This window comes from Glycine soja, unplaced genomic scaffold (genome assembly GCF_004193775.1).
Source record: "Glycine soja cultivar W05 unplaced genomic scaffold, ASM419377v2 tig00033048_1_pilon, whole genome shotgun sequence".
Lineage (NCBI taxonomy): Eukaryota > Viridiplantae > Streptophyta > Magnoliopsida > Fabales > Fabaceae > Glycine > Glycine soja.
Window position 1 is genome coordinate 15,788 of NW_021143881.1, and position 19,078 is coordinate 34,865.

Consider the following 19,078-nt stretch of genomic DNA (forward strand, 5'->3'; position numbering starts at 1 on the left):
AGCTTCAGGCTGTTCAATTGCTTCTGATTGTTGCATAGAAGGGCAAAGGTCTGTGTGGTGGTCGGCAGAGGAGCATAAACCACAGAGTCAGGCGACAGGTGCAGATTTTTGATTCATGGCCAGTTGGGTTACCAGGTTAACCAAGCCATCTAGCTTACCTTCAAGCTTCTTAGTCTCACCTGATGAAGATGAATTCGTGGCTACTTCATGCACTCCTCTAATGACAATAACATCATTTCTGGCACTAAATTGCTGGGAGTTGGAAGCCATCTTCTCAATTAAATTTCTAGCTACAGCAGGGGTCATGTCTTCAAGGGCTCCACCACTGGCAGCATCTATCATACTTCTTTCCATGTTATTGAGTCCTTCATAAAAATATTGGAGGAGAAGCTGCTCAGAAATCTGGTGGTAAGGACAACTGGCACATAGTTTATTGAATCTCTCCCAGTATTCATATAAGCTCTCTCCACTGAGTTGCCTAATTCCTGAAATATCTTTTCTGATGGTCGTGGTCCTAGAAGCAGGGAAATGTTTTTCTAAGAATACTCTCTTGAAGTCATCCCAGCTCGTGATGGACCTTGGAGCAAGGTAATATAACCAGTCCTTAGCCACTCCTTCTAAAGAATGACGAAAGGCCTTTAGAAATATGTGATCCTCCTAGACATCTGGTGGTTTCATGGTAGAGCAGACAATATGGAACTCCTTAAGATGCTTATAAGGAGCTTCACCTGCAAGACCATGAAACTTGGGCAGCAAATGTATTAGTCCAGTCTTAAGAACATATGGAACACCCTCATTGATGGAAGCTTACTTGTGGAGCTTCTATGGAGGCTGGATCTTTGAGCTTCAATGAGGTCCTTCAATGGTGATTTTTCACCATGGAGATGCAGCGGAAGGCAAAGGAGAAGAGGAGAGGGGAGGCACCATCCACTAGGGAATAAGCCAAGGAAGAAGGAGCTTCACCACCAAGAATTGCCTTGGATAAGAAGCTTGAAGAGGATGCTGTAATGGAGGAAAAGAAAGAGAGAAGGGGGGAGCACGAAATTGAAGGAATAAAAGAGGGAAAGAAGTGGAACTTTGAAGTGTATCTCATAAGACTTTCATTCATCAAAGTTACAACAAGTGTTACACATGCTTCTATTTACATACTAGGTAGCTTCCTTGAGAAGCTTTCTTGAGAAAACTTCCTTGAGAAGCTTCTTTAAGAAAACTTCCTTGAGAAGCTAGAGCTTAGCTACACACACCCCTCTAATAACTAAGCTCACCTCCTTGAGAAGCTTCCTTGAGAAGATTCCTAAATAATCTAGACCTTAGCTACACACACCCCCTATAATAGCTAAGCTCACCCCCATGCCAAAATACATGAAAATATAAAAAAAGTCCCTATTACAAAGACTACTCTAAATGCCCTGAAATACAAGGCTAAAACCCTATACTACTAGAATGGCCAAAATACAAGGCCCGAAAGAAGGAAAAACCAATTCTAACATTTACAAAGAAGAATGGATCCAACCTTGACCCATGGGCTCAAAAATCTACCCTAAGGTTCATGAGAACCCTAGGGCCTTCTTTAGTAGCTCTAGCCCAAGCCTCTTGGAGACTTCTATCCAATACCCTTGGGGGTAGGATTGCATCATCCCCTCCACCTTGGAAAGGATTTGACCTCTAATCCCGAGGTTCTTCATACTCTGGGCTCCTTCCCTCGACACCTGTAAAAAGAATAAAAACATATGTATTAGTGGTGTTGGGTATGTTAGAGTAGGGTTCTTCATACTCTGAAAACTCCTTTCATGGACATCTTCCCACGAGAGAACATGGTTCCTCACCAACTCAATGAGTGGTGCTACAAGTATAGAAAATTATGGGACAAACCTTTTGAAAAAGTTTGTTAAGTCATGGCAACCCTAGATTTCCCTTATACTTGGTGGAGTGGGCCAATCAGGAATGACCTTTATTCTCTTAGGGTCCGTGGGAACCCCTTGATCACTATTTAAAAAATTAAGGAATGTAATGCAATAAAGCGTACCTTTTTCTGTATTTTTATGTTGATTATTCCTACAAAAAAATACGACAAACCTAAGGTGTCCCATATGAGCACCTAAGTTTGTATTAAAACCAAAAATAAGAACAAACCTACCTAATGAGTCCCTATGTACATGAATCATGAAGACGTTGGGTGCATGAATGATTTTACAAAAGAGTGTTGCAACACTCAACAAATTCATCATATCACTTATTGTAGGGATTTGGTGCCTAATAATACCTATTTTGGGCACCAACAAAGCACAAGGATTTAAGCTCTTACGAACCAAACCCTCATCCAACAACTCCTTTACTTGAGGAATAACCTCAAGCCCAAGAGGTGTGGCAGTGCTAACAAGTGTCTTTTTACCACGAAGAAGATGTGGAGGTTGTCTAAGAGGGGAAGTTTCTTTAATATTTGTCTTTATTTCAAAATGACTTTCCTTCTTAACTAACCTCTTGGAGGAGACACTTACCTCCTTACACTCCTCCTTAACCATTAAAGGTTGTCCTTCTTCTTGGGGGTAGATTTCTTCACTAGATTCTTCCCCTTTTGCTTCTTCACTTTCACTAGAGGAAGGTGACGTAGTAGCCTCATCTTGGCTACTATAAATGTCTTGGCTCCTCATAATCATGGTTTTTGTGGTGGGGCATTGAGAAGTAATGTGTCCTCTTCCAAGACATTTAAAGCACTTTATAGAGCTAGTCTTCTCTTGCATACTAGCCTTAGGGGCTTGGTTTTCTATTGTCTTCCCCTTATCACCTTTGGGCTTAGAAGGTGTCACCCCTAAGATGCCTTGACCTTGGTCTTTCTTTGGATAAGAGTGAGAGCCATAAAATTTTGATGTAGACTTCTTTATAAGTTGTTGCTCTACCCTTATTTCCCAAACTAAGTTAGCCTCTACATTGTCCTTCCCATGGAAGTATGGGAGGTTAATGTTAGCCTCTTGAGTCTTTCTTTCCTTTTCTCTTCTATGGGAGTGAGGTCTAAGATGTGACCTATGCCTTCCTTCATAATAGTCACGAAGTTCTTCACTTAGGCTTTTGCAAGAGTTATGACTACTATAGGAGGCATGTTTTTCTCTTTTCATTTCTTTCATTATTTTTCTTCTTTCTTCCTCTCTTATTTTCTTTCTTTCATCTTAACTTATTTCTCCCACTCTTTTTTTTCCTTTTTCTTTTTTCTCTTGTTTTTCTTTCCATAACTTGAGGGAACTCAACTCATCTAAGATTCTAGATAAAGGGTCTTTATGACTAGTACCCTCGCCATTAACACTAGATGAATGATGACTCATGTTGGTTCCCAAGTTGTGGTTCTTTCTTGTTGGAGGTTTGAAAACAAAAGGTAAAAGAAACTATGGTTGAAACTAGCCAAAATAAACACTAAAAGAGGTGTGAAAGATAAGGGAAAAAACTAATTGGTAAAATGCAGGCTATCTAGGTGGTTTGACAATGGAAGGTAAAGGAAATAAGCTATGAAAGTAAGCAAGAAAAGTAAACTAGGTGAATCCTAAGAGTATTTGGATGACCACATTCAAGGTTCCCAACAAAACACTCACTATCCTAAGGAAAAATTGCCTAAAATTATTACACACTAATGGAAGTTTGGTAACCTATTGGAGGCTCCCAACACACTTCCAATGAAAGGCCTTTTTGTTACAAAACTTGAAAGCAATGAAGGTAAGTAAATTGCAAATTACAAAATTACAAAACGGTCCTCAATTTTGGTGGTTGTTCTCTCTTTGGTGATTCACTCAATTTGGAGTGCTTCTTAGTCCAATAGCTCTTAAGGTGGTTGGTCCCTTTCTTCTTAACTCAAATTCTTCAAGGGATGGCACCAATCCTCCTTCCAATTCCCTATATGGCAACCCACAAACAAGGAAACAAAGAGACAAGCAATAACCAAAGACCAAATAAAATGAAATGAAAGCTAAACCAATGGAATTTTAACAAGACATTTTTTCAAGGATTACTCAACAATTAAAGCAATGAAAAGGACATAGAAGCAACCTAGGACTCAAAGAGAAACTTAGAATGGCTCTAGAGTAGAGTAAAAAAAAACTGAAAAAAAAGACTCAAAAAACCTCTAGCTTTGGCACTTGTCTTCACACTAATTTTCAATTGAAATTTTTGAACTAAGATTGGTATAACATAGGCACCAATTATAGAATAAATTTTGAGCCAAAACAACAAGCACACTTCCCTATCATTTTTTTCCTGGATACTGATTTTCCTGCCAAATTGTGTGATTTTTAGTATTTTTTCCTTTTATCCAAATCACTTTTTTCTTTTTTTCCTAACTTTCTTCCAGATGTCTAGAAAATTCAGTAAATATTTCAGCTCAAAATTCGAAGTAACCAATTCTCAGTAATTTTTACAAGTTTGTATGTCCAAGCTGCCAGCACCAGCGATTTTGTTTTTTAAGCATGGTATATTGATTGCCTTGGGCTTACTTTCAACCTTCCTATGTATGTTGAACTCACTAGTATTGTTTACCACAGTTTTAGGAGTTCAATATTCACTTAGGATCAACATTTCAGCCAGCAATTCAATCACCAAAACTCAAATTCACAATAGACACAATCATAAGGAAACCTAAAAGTTCAAGAAAAGGTTCACAATCAAAGACTCTCTAAGAATTTTGCATGAACATGTTAAGGACTAATTAACATGAAAGATTTGACTCAAATCAAATAATAGGCTAAAATAATTTCATACACTCATGTACAAATGAGTTAGACAAAGAAAAAAGAAAATAAAATTCAGCACAACATAAGAAATCTTATGTGACAAGTTTCATGACTAGACATGACTTCTATGACAAAACTACAATAGGTGAACAAGTCACTCTAGATTTTTGAGTTTTTCTTCTACAATAGGTGAACAAATTTTATGATTTAGGTTTCAGCCACAAAAAATAACAAGACAAAACTCAAAGGAACCTAAACTCAACACAATTCATGGTTCAAGAACAAGAACAAGAAATTTGAACCATAGAAAATCAAATCTGGCTTCTATAACAAGTTTAATTGGTGGAAACTCTAAAGAATCATGTTCAAAACATTTAGCACAAGACATGTGAGGAGATACATGGAGAAAAAATGAAGAAACAACAATGGAAGAGAAGGTAAAGCAAAAAATTAATGGAGGTTTAAGGAGCACCTACTTGAAGCTCTTGTGCTCTGATTACCACTTGATGGAAGCTTGCTTGTGGAGCTTCTATGGAGGCTGGATCTTTGAGCTTCAATGAGGTCCTTCAATGGTGATTTTTCACCATGGAGATGCAGCGGAAGGCAAAGGAGAAGAGGAGAGGGGAGGCACCATCCACTAGGGAATAAGCCAAGGAAGAAGGAGCTTCACCACCAAGAATTGCCTTGGATAAGAAGCTTGAAGAGGATGCTTTAATGGAGGAAAAGAAAGAGAGAAGGGGGGAGCACGAAATTGAAGGAATAAAAGAGGGAAAGAAGTGGAACTTTGAAGTGTATCTCATAAGACTTTCATTCATCAAAGTTACAACAAGTGTTACACATGCTTCTATTTACATACTAGGTAGCTTCCTTGAGAAGCTTTCTTGAGAAAACTTCCTTGAGAAGCTTCTTTGAGAAAACTTCCTTGAGAAGCTAGAGCTTAGCTACACACACCCCTCTAATAACTAAGCTCACCTCCTTGAGAAGCTTCCTTGAGAAGATTCGTAAATAAGCTAGAGCTTAGCTACACACACCCCCTATAATAGCTAAGCTCACCCCCATGCCAAAATACATGAAAATATAAAAAAAAAGTCCCTATTACAAAGACTACTCAAAATGCCCTGAAATACAAGGCTAAAACCCTATACTACTAGAATGGCCAAAATACAAGGCCTAAAAGAAGGAAAAACCAATTCTAACATTTACAAAGAAGAATGGATCCAACCTTGACCCATGGGCTCAAAAATCTACCCTAAGGTTCATGAGAACCCTAGGGCCTTCTTTAGTAGCTCTAGCACAAGCCTCTTGGAGACTTCTATCCAATACCCTTGGGGGGTACGATTGCATCACTCATCAGGATATTGAATGCACAAGCTTTCATAAGTGAAATCAGGTGCAGCCATTTCCCTTAGAGTCCTCTCATGGGGTGGAGGTTGTGCCATGTTCTTAGAATGTTCAAAATCAGAATATTCAAAACAATAATGCTCAAAAATAACCAATAACAGAATGCTCAGGATGCTCAAAAGGTACTCAATGATGTCTAAATAATCTATGAAATGTCCTATCTATCTCAGGATCAAATGGTTGTAAGTCAGATGGATTGCCTCTAGTCATACACGCATGCACAACTAGTTGCCTTCTTATACAAGTAACAGTGTAGGTTTGAACTACAACTACCATTAAATGATATCCAAATGACTTGAAATTTTGCGAGCAACCTTATAAAATGATGAGAAGATAGCACAAAAAATTTCAAACAAAAATTCCATGTCTAACTATAGAAGCTAAAAATGATAAGTTAAGAAAAATAAGAGAATAATACTTGGAAAATAAAAAACTTTTGAAAAAATCTCAATTTTTGGAAGAAGGAGACCTAAGCCAGCCTACATCGGGCTGCCACGGAATGGGAAATTTTTTTCTACCCCAAATACATATATAATAATTGCGATTTTGATAACCGGAGCAAAAGTTATGGCCGTTTGAAGTTTTGACAAAAATCAAATTTGCTACTTTTTTGAAACTTTCAAATCTGGCCAAACTAAGGGCTCCAGCTATTTTTCCCACAAAATATGGATCAAAAGAAATGACCACAAAAAAATTCAGCCAAAAATAAAAGCTATAGCTACCAAAACAAAAAATCTCAACTAATTCAGCAAGGGTGGTCTCTAAAATCCGTCGCTACATGATTTCCACTACTACTCTGTTTTGCCGCAAGCAAAAGTGGTCGCAAAACACTATTCACAGCAAAACACCCAAAACTGAAACAGGGGAAGCGCTTAACAGAAAAACTAAAACAGAACACACACGAAACAAAATATCAAGACACTAAACAACACTAACTAACACACACACTAACACAACACTAACACTAACACAAGAATTAAACACTAACACGACACTAGCTATTATGAACCTTTGGACACTGTTCCCCAGCAACAGCGCCAAATTTTATCGAGACCGTACCCGATTCAAATAAACTTTAAAATGTAGTAACTAGGAAGTGATCCTAGGTCATTTCCCAACGAGCAATGATAAACCAAATGTTCATAACAGATAGTAGGAGAATAGTAACAAATTAGGGGGGGTTGTTGTTTTTTTAAATTAAACAGTGAGTAAAATTGAATTAGAAAATATCAGAATTAAAACACGTTGCTTCCCCTTGATTCACAAGCTAGTCTCTTATCCTAGGTTATGAGAGTTTATCCTTATTCAGTTCAACCACTTAATCCAACCCTAAATTAAATTACTAAACGAAATTTAACATAAGGCATTTATTATGTGATTAAGCAACACATACACCAATTACTCATAAACGATCATTAAGCATGAATGTTAAGGGCAGAGAAAATTAATCAAGCACTAAGCATGCAATAATTAATAGCAACAAATTCAAAGTAATTAGTGAAGAGGAAAAACTAAACAGAATTTAACAATAATAATAAAACCTCAAAGAGAACTGTGCTTGATCCTCAAGAGAAAACAGCGCTGGGGACTTAGCCTTCCATTAATCAAATAGAGAACGGAATTTTATTGCTAAAACGAAAAGTCAGAACTGGAATTGCAAAAACGAAAATAAAGGAGAAAGAGAAGAGAGAGAAAGAGCTAAACTAGAGCCTTGGTGTTGTTATATAGTTTTCCAGCCCCAAAGCTTACAAATCTGTTTTAAATCCAGACCCATAAATAAAATAAAATCAAATCTAGATAAGATAAGATCTAGATGAAATAATATCTAGATGAGATCAAATCTAAATAATATCTAGATATGATAAGATAAGATCTAATTTTGTAGAATAAAATAGTCTACCCTCTTCAAGTCCAAGCCCAATTCGGGATTCAAGCCCAATGCTTCATTAATTCATGAAATTAGATTAAAAACATCAAATGAGCTGAATGGGCCCAAATAATAAAACTGCCTAATTAATTTGACAATTGAGACTAATCAGTACTTAAAATGGTGCAAAAAGGTTAAGAAATAGGAGAAAATAATGGCACATCACTTGCCTAGTCTTTCCTGCATGATGCTACAGTTTTCTCCAAAATTTTCTTCAATTCCTTATTGGAAACTTCTTCTTGACCATTAGTTTGCGGATGATAAGGTGAGGCAACTTTATGTGTAACATGATAATGGCCTAACACCTTCTATAGTTGGTTATTACAAAAATGAGAACCTCCATCACTGATTAAAACTCTTGGCACCCCAAACCGTGCAAATATGTTCTTCTTTAGGAATTTCACCACGGTTTTGGCATCATTCTTAGGTGTAGCTACAACTTCGACCCACTTAGATACAAAATCCACAACTACAAGAATGTATTCATTGCCTAAGGATGAAGGTAGAGGGCCTACAAAATCAATGCCCCAACAATCAAACACTTCAACTTCCATAATATTCTGCAGAGGCATTTCATTTCTCCTGGAGATTCCCCCCATTCTCTAACATTGATCGCATTGCAAAGCATGTTGGTGAGCATCTTTAAAGATTGATGGCCAAAAGAATCTTGATTGCAAGACCTTGGCTGCTGTTTTGTCGCCACCATAATGTCCTCCACATGGAGAGTTATGACAATGCCATAGAATATTCTTGGCTTCCTCCTTAGTAACACATCTTCTCAAAATGTTATCAGCACCCATCTTAAATAGATGAGGGTCATCCCATACATAGAAATGAGCGTCATGAAGGAATTTCTTCCTTTGCTGCCAAGTAAAATCTTTAGGGATAATTCCTATTGCTTTAAAGTTAGCCAAGTCAGCAAACCAGGGTCTCTCACTCATCATGAATAGAGATTCATTTGGAAATTCATCTTTTATTTCCATCTCTCTCAAAGTTACCTCCTCGTTGACCAGTCATGACAAGTGGTCAGCTACCACAATCTCAGAACCCTTCTTGTCCCAAATCTCCAAATCAAACTCTTGAAATAAAAAATTCATCTGATTAAACGAGGCTTAGAATCAGCTTTTTTTAAGTAAGTACTTGATTGCTGCATGATCCATGTAAACTATGACCTTTGATCCTACCAAGTACGATCTAAACTTCTCCAATGCATACACAATTGCCAACATTTCTTTTTTCAGTGGTAGTGTAGTTGATTTATGCATCATTCAACACTTTACTGGCATAGTAAATGGCATGGAAAACTTTGCCTTTCCTTTGACCTAGCACAGCACCAATCGCATAGTCACTTGCATCACACATTAACTCAAATTCTTAACCCCAGTCTGGTGCTGTAATCACATGAGTTGATACTAGTCTTGTTTTGAGAATGTTAAATGCTTGCAAGCATTCTTCATCAAATATAAATGCAGTATCCTTGTTAAGCAGATTGTTGAGTGGTTTGGCAATCTTTGAGAAATCTTTAATGAATTGCCGATAGAATCCAGCATGCCCTAGAAAGCTCCTTATCCCTTTGACATTTACTGGAAGGGGTAATTTTTCTATCACATCAATCTTTTCTTTATCTACTTCTATCCCCTTGGTAGAAATTTTGTGTCCTAGCACAATGCCTTCTTTCACCATTAAATGACATTTCTCCCAGTTTAGAACTAAATTGGTTTCTTCACACCTTTTTAATACTCTCTCCAAATTGGATAAACAACATTCAAATGAGGATCCAAAAACAGAAAAGTCATCCATAAACACTTCAATACTCTTCTCCATCATATTTGCGAAGATTGCCATTATACATCTCTGAAAAGTTGCAGGAGCATTGCAAAGGCTGAAAGGCATTCGCCTGTAAGCAAATACACCAAAGAGACAAGTAAAGGCAGTCTTCTCCTGATCCTTAGGGTCCACATCAGTTTGATTATATCCAAAGTATCCATCTAGAAAACAGTAAAATGATTGTCCTGCCAGCCGTTCAAGCATTTGGTCCATGAAGGGAAGTGGGTAGTGGTTCTTTCTGGTGGCATCATTCAGCTTTCGATAATCTATACACATTCTCCATCCAATGATAGTTCTTGTTGGAATCAAATCATTCTTTTCATTTCTAACAACTGTCATGCCACCTTTCTTTGGAACTACCTGCACAGGATTGACCTAGGCACTATCCGAAATTGGATATATGAGGCCTGCTTCTAACAACTTTAGCACTTCCTTTCTCACCTCTTCCTTCATGACTGGATTTAGTCTTGTTTGTGGCTGTCTGACAGGTTTATAATCAGCTTCCATGTTGATCTTGTGCATACAATAAGAAGGGCTGATTCCTTTCAAATTTGAGATATGCCACCCAATAGCTATTGTATGCTTCTTCAAAATTTCCACCAGCTGAGCTTCCTCTTCCTTTTTTAAAGAGTTATGATAATCACCGACTTGGTGTTATTTTCTCCTAAAAATACATACTTTAAATACATAGGAAGGGTCTTCAATTTCACCTTTGCTTCCTCTGGTGGTCTGTCTCTCTTTAACTCTTCAACTTTCATCCTTTCAGGAAAACTCTCTTGCTCACCTTCTAATTCCTTCAAGCAACTCCATACTTCTTTTTCTTCTTCTGCAGTCAAACACTCAAGGGTGTTGGTAAGCACTTTTTTCGATTGGAGTTTGCATAACTATGGCTTTAGCTACCATATCAATCTCTTGTTCCACCTTATCCATCTTAAAACAGGCCTTATGATCACTCGGATGCTTCATAGCGTCAAATAAATCAAAAGTAAAATTTTGATTGTCAACACTCAGCTCCAATTTTCCTTTCCCCATATCTACTACACAACTAGCGGTTGACATAAATGGACGCCCTAAGATTAAGGGAAACTTAGAGTCCTCTTCTATGTCCATCACTATGAAATCAGCGGGGAAGGTAAGGTGTTTGACCCGAACCAAAACATCTTCTATCACTCCATAGGGTCTGGTGATGGAGCAATCTGCTTACTGTAAAGTCATCCTAGTCGGCATTATTCTAAATCTCCAAGCCTCCGACACATGGAAAGCAGCATCAAATTAATATTGGCTCCTAAATCAATAAGAGCCTTGCCAACAGAAACTTCACCAATTGCGCACGGAATAGTCACACTCCCAGGATCTTTGTGCTTAGGTGGAAGAATCCTCTGAATCACAACACTATAGTTTCCTTCCACAATGATGTTTTCACTGTGAATGTACTTATTCTTCCGTGTGAGCATATCTTTTAAAAACTTAGAGTACGGTGGAATTTGTTGAAGAGCTTCTCCAAAGGGCATAGCAATCTCCAATTTCTTGAAGATATCAAGGAAACGAGCCAGATGTTGTTCCTTGTCTTTCTTTGTTGGTACCAACGGCTATGGCACCTCCTCCCTTTTGCTTGGACTTGCCTTCTTTCTCTTTTCTCTAGCCAACTCACTCTTGGTCTTTTTCTTCCCTTCTTTTCTCTCATTCTCTTTTTCTTTTACATTTTTTTCATTTTCTTTTTCTTTCTCCTTTTCTTTTTCTTTCTTTTCCTTCTGACTTATTTCTTTTTCACTCACAATTATTGGTATCTCCTTCTGCTGATCATCATCTACTTCCACTTCTTCCTCAGTCTCACTCAAAGGTTCCACCACTAGGTCAATTGCTAGTTCAGTCACCAGCTGTTGTTTTTCTTCACCTATCCTCTTCTCACCTTCATTCTTGCTCACCATTTTGCTTCTAGTCATAACAGCCTTGCACTCCTCCTTAGGATTCTTCTTTGTGTTAGCTCCAAAGCTGCTTGACGGTTGGTCTGCCAGTTGTTTTGCCAATTGTCCCACCTGGACTTCTAGATTCTTGATGGTTGACTTTGTGCTCTTTTGATTGGACATGGATACTTGCATGAACTGAGCAAGAGTCTCTTCCAGCATTGTCGTTCTATCATAAAGACTAGGCCCTTGTTGCTGTGGTCTGTTAGATGGCCCACCTTGGTCTTTATTGAACTGATTACTAGGGTGAGTTCTCCACTGTCCCTGTTGCTGATTATATTGCTGGCCATGTTGAAATCCAAAATACCCACCTGAATTAAAGTTTGGTCTTGGCTGGTTTCCCATATAGTTCACTTCATGTGTTGTATCTTCTGTGGGAATGCAGCAGCTAGAATCATGTGCTCCACCACATATAACACAACCTACAACCTGCAAAACAGAAGAGGGTGGAGATTGTACAGCATGCAATTAAGTTAGCAACTTACTTAGTGTTTCAATTAAAGCTTCAAGTTGCTTGGATAGCAACTTGTTTTGGGCCAACAAAGCATCCTGTGATGAAAGCTCCAACAGGCTTCTTTTGGTTGGGATCTGTGCTCTATCATGCAAGATTGCGTGGTCACTAGCATCCATATTCTCAATTAATTCCATGGCTTCTTCAGGGGTCTTCAATTTTATTTTTCCCCTGCAAAAGCATCTAAAAGCTGCTTGGATTGTGGCCTTGACCCGTCAATGAAAATATTGAGCTCGATTAGTTTTGAAAATCCATGAGTAGGTGTCTTTCTTAGTAACCCACAAAATCTTTCCAAAGCCTCACTCAAGGACTCGTCTGGAAATTGATGAAAGGATGAGATGGCAGCTTTTCCTTTAGTAGTCTTGGACTCTGGGAAGTATTTCTTCAAGAATTTTTCAACCACTAAATCCCAAGTCTTAAGACTATTACCTTTAAATGAATGGAGCTATCTTTTTGCCTCTCTGGACAAGGAAAATGAAAACAAGCTCAATCTAACAGCATCCTCAGACACGCCAGCCAATCTGACAATGTTGCAAATCTCAATATAAGTGGCTAGATGTGCATATGGGTCTTCATTTGGCATACCATGAAACAAATTGTTCTGAATCAACTGAATTAATGAATGTGGATAGGTTATATTCTGTGCTTGAACCTCCGACCGAGTATACTTGAGTAATCTTCTAAGGTCACTCGTAGAGGTTGCTCTTCAGCCATGACTTCGGTTTCAAATTCTGCTGTTTGAGATTCCTTGGATGTAGGTGAATTAGAAGATGATGACTCAGAAAAGTGAGCCTCTTCAAGGATTGATGCTACTGTTCTGTCGTGCAAAAGATTTATTTTTCTCTCTGTGTTGTTTCTTCTGAAGGTTGTTTCAATTTCTAAATCCAATGGAACCAATTCACCTGCTGAAGATCTACGCATGCAAACACTAACAGGAACAACAGTTAACCAATTCAAGAAGAAAATAAATTCTGAACTAAACAAATATTAACAAAAACAAAAATTCATAAATCAAATAATAATGAATTAATGCCTTCAAACTGAACTAAACTTTCCAGATGGAAAAAGTTCCCTGGCAATGGCACCAAAATACTTGTTCGCACTCCGGAATACTACTTATTTGTGTGGATGTGAAATCTATTAGCAAATGCATCGGGTCGTCAATTAAATAATTAAAACGGTGTGAACCGAGTATTGAACTAAGGGAACTTGTTCATTTGGTAAAGGTTCGTTCAATAAGCAGGCATTTGCAAACAGAAATCATGATTGTGAATGAAAGTAAAAATATGTTCTATTCTAATTACAATGCAATATACGTGAGCAAGTAAGTGTGAAAACAAATATCTAAAGGCGTTGGGTCCTCTTACTGAGCAAATTGATGAAATTAAGGATGTTTCTCTAATTAAAGATGTTTCTGTGTTCTATGCTGAAGGCTCAAGTACTAAACACTGATGTCTCGTGAGTTTAGCCTAATTCTAATTAAACTTCATTCGCAGATGTATCTTGTTGAACTTGGCTTAATTGAACAATTTTATGATCACAGCATAATAAAAACTAAATTACCGCACTCCGTGTCCAGACATACGGCAACCTAATCCTGCTCTATCAAGTTCTAAGGAGACAATACATCTTTCAATGCTAAAGCCCCTAACAGTACACACATATGGGTGATCAAGCCACAAACATGCAATAATAAAGTACTGATAGAAACAATGAACACATAAAACAACCTTAATTAGATAGGGAAAAAGTTTACATGAATTACTCAGCAAGAATCCCCAACTGAGGATTTAGCCTTCCATAGCAAGTGTCATACCCTAATTTCGTCCGGGGACCTTTGCTTGATGACATGCGACCATTCTTTGGTCCTCGTGAGGTGCTTGGCACCCATCATTAGGCAATTTATGAAATTCCAGGACATGCCGAAAAACCAAAAATATATTGATGCACAATCCGTAAGTTTCCGTGCCACACCGGAAATCAAATGGAAGCATCGTTGCATAATTAAGTGAGGTTCCGTAACATTCCGTAAGTCAAAAGGGGGATGATTATGTAATCCGCAAGGTTCCGTAACATTACGGAAAGAAAACAAGTATCGTTACGAGATTCGTAAGTTTCCGTAACTTTACGAAAAAAGAATCACCAAAAAAAGGTAAGGGGGTGAACTTATCAAGATAGGGGTGTAAATAGCAATTCAAATCTAGGCCCTTCTAGAACATTTTGGAAGTTGGGTTGCTTAAGGAGGAAGCAACTGGGCGGCAAGCTCCTCCACGTTTTTGAAAAATGGTTTTCGGGGCTTCCGCGGCTTCCGTAATACTTCCGTAAAATTTCCGAAAACCTTGGGTAAGCATATTCCACTTAACATTGGTGAAAGGGAAGAGAAAAAAGATGAAAATCAAATTCGAAAACAGTTCCGTAAGGCTTTCGTAACTTTTCCGTAAAATACGAAAAGGGGGGTGAACTTAGTAATTCGGGTGCGCTTAGAAATCTTCTTCATTAAGTCTTTGGGCGGCAAGCACCTCCCTTTTTTTCTATACAATAGGGGAGGGGGGAGCTGTTTCAAAAGGTTCAGCCCCTTTGGCACTTCTCTCTCTTTCGAATTTGCTTGGAAAAATCGTTTCCGTGAAGAAAATCTAAGCCGAGGCGCTTCCGAAACGCTTCCGTAAGCGATTCTGTGGAAATTCTTCATTGTTTTTCATCCGTTCTTCGTTCGTTCTTCGTTCTTCAACGGGTAAGTTTTCGAATTCGAGACTTTCAATTCATTTCTTGTTTTGTCTACTTTCACTTTAATTTCGTTTACTTTCAGTTTTCTTTTCTTCCGTTTTTAACGTGCTTTAACCATTTATTTAAGCCGTTTTCTTGTCTAATAAATGATAAAATGAATTTCAACCGATCATTTGTGTTGTAATCTCGTTTAATCACTGTTAAAACGAAATCTAACCGATCGTTCACGCTATAACCTCGGTTAAACCAAAAAAAGTAAAATAATAATAAAATAATCAAAATATCTTGAAAAATAATAATAAAATAATCAAAATATCTTTGAATAAAATAAATTAAAAAAATCAATCGGACGTTTTTCTTTGGAAGTTTCCTTGAATGAATTGATTAATAACCAAAGTGAAACTAAGACTAAAATAGACTCACAAATCAAGTTTTGTCCGAAAATCACTAAAAACCGTTTTAAGGTCCAACGCCTTAAACGGTCCTCTTTGCTTTTATCGGTTAACATGGACCGTTCAAAAGTATAAAATCAACATGTGACTTTACCTCTTTTGCAAGAACTACGTAGGTCTGATTTCCTCATCGCAATTGAGGATACGTAGGAGCAAAAGCCCCGCTTTTGTCGACCACCCCAAGAGATCGTTAATGGTCCAAATGCCTTAACGTTTCTCTCCTTTCAAAAACAAGAGATCGTTAATGGTCCAACGCTTTAACGTTTCTCTCCTTTCAAAATCAAAAGACCGTTTAATGGTCCAACACCTTAAATGACCTTTTGTTCAAATAAAAAACATATTTTGCAAAAAAGACAAAAAACAAACTTAAACCAAACACTTTGTTCCGAAAGAACTACGTAGGTCTGATTTTCTCATCCCAAATTGAGGAATACGTAGGAGCAAAGGGAAACACCCTTGTCGACCACAAAAAAGAAAAAATATAAAAAAAGGTATAAAGGATATAAGGACATAAAAGGGAACGTAAAAAATCAAAGTCATGTTTGCACATTCAATTAAAGGCTGCCGTCCCTTGGGACGGACGTGTGGGGTGCTAATACCTTCCCCGTACGTAAATACAACTCCCGAACCTTTCACTTAAAAAGTTCGTAGATCGCGTCTTTTCCGGTTTTTCCGACGTTTTCCTCAAATAAACGTTGGTGGCGACTCCGCGCGTATTCCTTTCGTGGAACACGCATCCCGCGAGTCACGCGTCGCCCTCCCGCCGAAGGGTTGGTTGCGAGAGTTGGCGACTCCGCTGGGGACTATTTTTAGAGAGTTAGGCCATTTAATATTGTGCAAATTTTGCCATGACTTACTCCTTTGTTGGCTTCCCCTTATTATGTTCTTGTATATATAACTCTTTGATGCTTTTAGTGCATTTTTTTTGTATGCATGAGGTAAATATTTATTCATTTGATGCACACAAACACTAACACTATTTGCACACACGGTGAGTTGAAAAAGGGCCCTATACCCGGGTTCGTGGGAACATAAGGAGTGGAGGTGAATCCGTGATCATGCTAGGTCTCCGACTTGCTTGATTACAGTGAACCCTCATCTAGAGTTGTTCTCTTTGAAAACATATTGTTGCTAGTAGTCCCTACTGCTGCAGTATGTTCTTCGAAGGGGATGATACCTCTAGAAACCATCAAGAGAGATATGACTACCTTGGGGGTTATCACTAAAAGCCTAGTTAGCTCTCTCCCTTATAGTTCCCTTAAATAGGGGCACGAGCAAACACGTTGCGTGCCATTTTTCACACTACCATGCATAAGTATCATATACCCTTTTGCTTATGTTCAGTGAATATTGTCATACTGTGTACATTCCCGCATTGTGTCTTTTGCATAGGCATCGCATATGGGTTCTGTCTTGATCCCTTGTGTAAACAAACCAACGGAGGGTCCATATCACCTTCTTAATTGTACACATGGGGCACTGCGTCCCCAAATGCGCAAGTAAGAAGAGATAATTTTCCGGGCTCTCGTGTCCGTAAAATGCATTCATATCATGCATCGCATAAGCATCTCTTCATAATATCATAATGAACATATCGTTCCTGCATTTGTCCGTTATCATATTCCAGCCTCACATTTTGCATGAGTCATTGCATCATCATATGCGTTCAACATACTTTTTGTTTGCTCATACATGATCCTTGTATTTTCCTCTACAAAACAAAAACAAAAAAAAAGGGAAGTACGAAAATTCACGCTGCATTCTTAGTTGCATATATTCGGTACCATGAGCCAACCATGTTGGGATCATAAACCCATTTCACTTAAAAACAAAATGATTGAACATGGTACCTGATGCATGTTTAACTAAGAAAGGGTGTTTCTTCGGGCATCTCAATCTCATAATTACATTTTCCATGCATAGCATGCATATTCTCGAGTCTTTCATCCCTATGAAACGTTGTTGAAGTATTGGCGATCAAAATTGCCATTCCCTGGGATACGGGGTTGAACCAAGCTCATGCTTTTACAAAAAGGTTCATCAAGTCAAGTTGAAATATGGAAGTAACCGTCTTGCAAAATTGGGGCAAAAGATGAATCGAGTCACATCACTGCTTCGTCTACTACCAAACATATTTAGGATTGTTGATGTCCTTGTTACTTCCAGTTTCACCTTGACAAAGATGTCATGGACCATGTTGAAAATCTAAATTGATTCAACCCCATATCCTGCGTAAAAATTCGCAATACTTCAACTGTACATCATTCGCATACATCCATGCTTTTCATTGGTTGCATTGCTCATTGCATTCTTTCGTTGAAAAATAAAATAAAATAAAATAAAATGAACTTAATCATTGTTATCAAAAAGAAAAGGACACGCTTTACGACGCCCTTACCGAACTCGTGCTAGAGCTAGAGTAATGGGTGAAGCAGAGGAGGTGCAAGAGAAGATGAAGGCCGACATGGAGGCCATGAAAGAGCAAATGGCCACAATGATGGAGGCCATGATGAGCATGAAGAAGATAATGGAAGCCAATGCGGTTACAGTTGCCGCTACTAGCGCTATCGCTAAGGTGAACCCGATGCTCCCCATCCGGCATCAACCAAATGAATCATCCAACCTCAGATATGGTAGGCAAAGATTTGGGAAGTACGGGCAGCCCCCATGATGTGCAAATTCAAAACGAGCACGCCTTCCCGTCATATGGCTTGCCTCTCAACTATACGCCACCCAATGTGGCGTACACTCCCAATAAGAATGTCAATAACTCCACTCCTATACCCATTGAAAGCCAGCAACCCCAAACTGATCATGCACATGTCTCTTAAACCGTGGAAGAGACCCATGAAATTCCCCATCACAATCTAGCCGACTTCGAGCCTTGGCTCGGATATACCACTGAAGGGCAAGCAGTTGGTGGTATACCCCTACAAAACCCTTTGGAGGGCCCTCAGTATCACCCACAACTGCACCTCTTGCATTCCACAGCGGTTAAAAAACCCTCATGACTATGGCAGGAATGGGAAAGTTGGATCATCTAGAGGAAAGGCTCAGGGCCATTGAAGGAGGTGAAGATTATGCCTTTGCTAACCTAGAAGAGTTGTTCCTAATACCCAAACATGGTCATTCCCAAGTTCAAGGTGCCGGACTTTGGCAAGTACAAGGGGACTACTCGCTCCAAGAACCATCTAAAGATGTACTGTCAGAAGATGGGGGCATACGCAAAAGATGAGAAACTGCTGATACATTTTTCCTAAGAAAGTCTTACTAGGACAACTGTCGCCTGGTATACTAACTTAGGAACCTTCTTGAGTCCATTCTTGGAAGGACCTAATGGTTGCCTTCATTAAGCAGTGTTAGTACAATTCTGATATGGCTCCGGATAGGATGCAACTACAAAAAGTGTGCAAAAAGGGGGCACGAATCTTTCAAAGAATACGCCCAAAGATGGAGAGAATTGGCAACTCAAGTAGCACCCCCAAAAACAGAGAAAGAGATTATCACAATGATAGTAGACACGTGACCGGTGTTCTACTATGAAAAAAATGGTGGGTTAC

General features: G+C 38.6%; 1 protein-coding gene across 1 annotated transcript; it reads right to left on the bottom strand.

Moving 5' to 3' along the window:
• Positions 1 to 9,414: 9,414 nt before the first annotated feature.
• Positions 9,415 to 13,263, bottom strand: LOC114404401. Its single transcript, XM_028367373.1, has 5 exons — positions 13,033 to 13,263; positions 12,839 to 12,952; positions 11,643 to 12,260; positions 10,309 to 10,485; positions 9,415 to 10,227 (listed from the first exon to the last, which is right to left on the bottom strand). The coding sequence occupies exons 1-5, from the start codon at positions 13,261 to 13,263 to the stop codon at positions 9,415 to 9,417; spliced, it is 1,953 nt and encodes a 650-aa protein (XP_028223174.1).
• Positions 13,264 to 19,078: the final 5,815 nt, after the last annotated feature.

Bases quoted from the DNA above. Each gene is read 5' to 3' on its own strand.
- LOC114404401 (XM_028367373.1), bottom strand. From the start codon at position 13,263: ATGCGTAGATCTTCAGCAGGTGAATTGGTTCCATTGGATTTAGAAATT. The intron at 12,953-13,032 runs GTGACCTTAGAA...TCATTAATTCAG, and splicing joins CTGAAGAGCAACCTCTACGA to TTGATTCAGAACAATTTGTT. The intron at 12,261-12,838 runs GTTAGATTGAGC...TCTGTTTTGCAG, and splicing joins CTGGCGTGTCTGAGGATGCT to GTTGTAGGTTGTGTTATATG.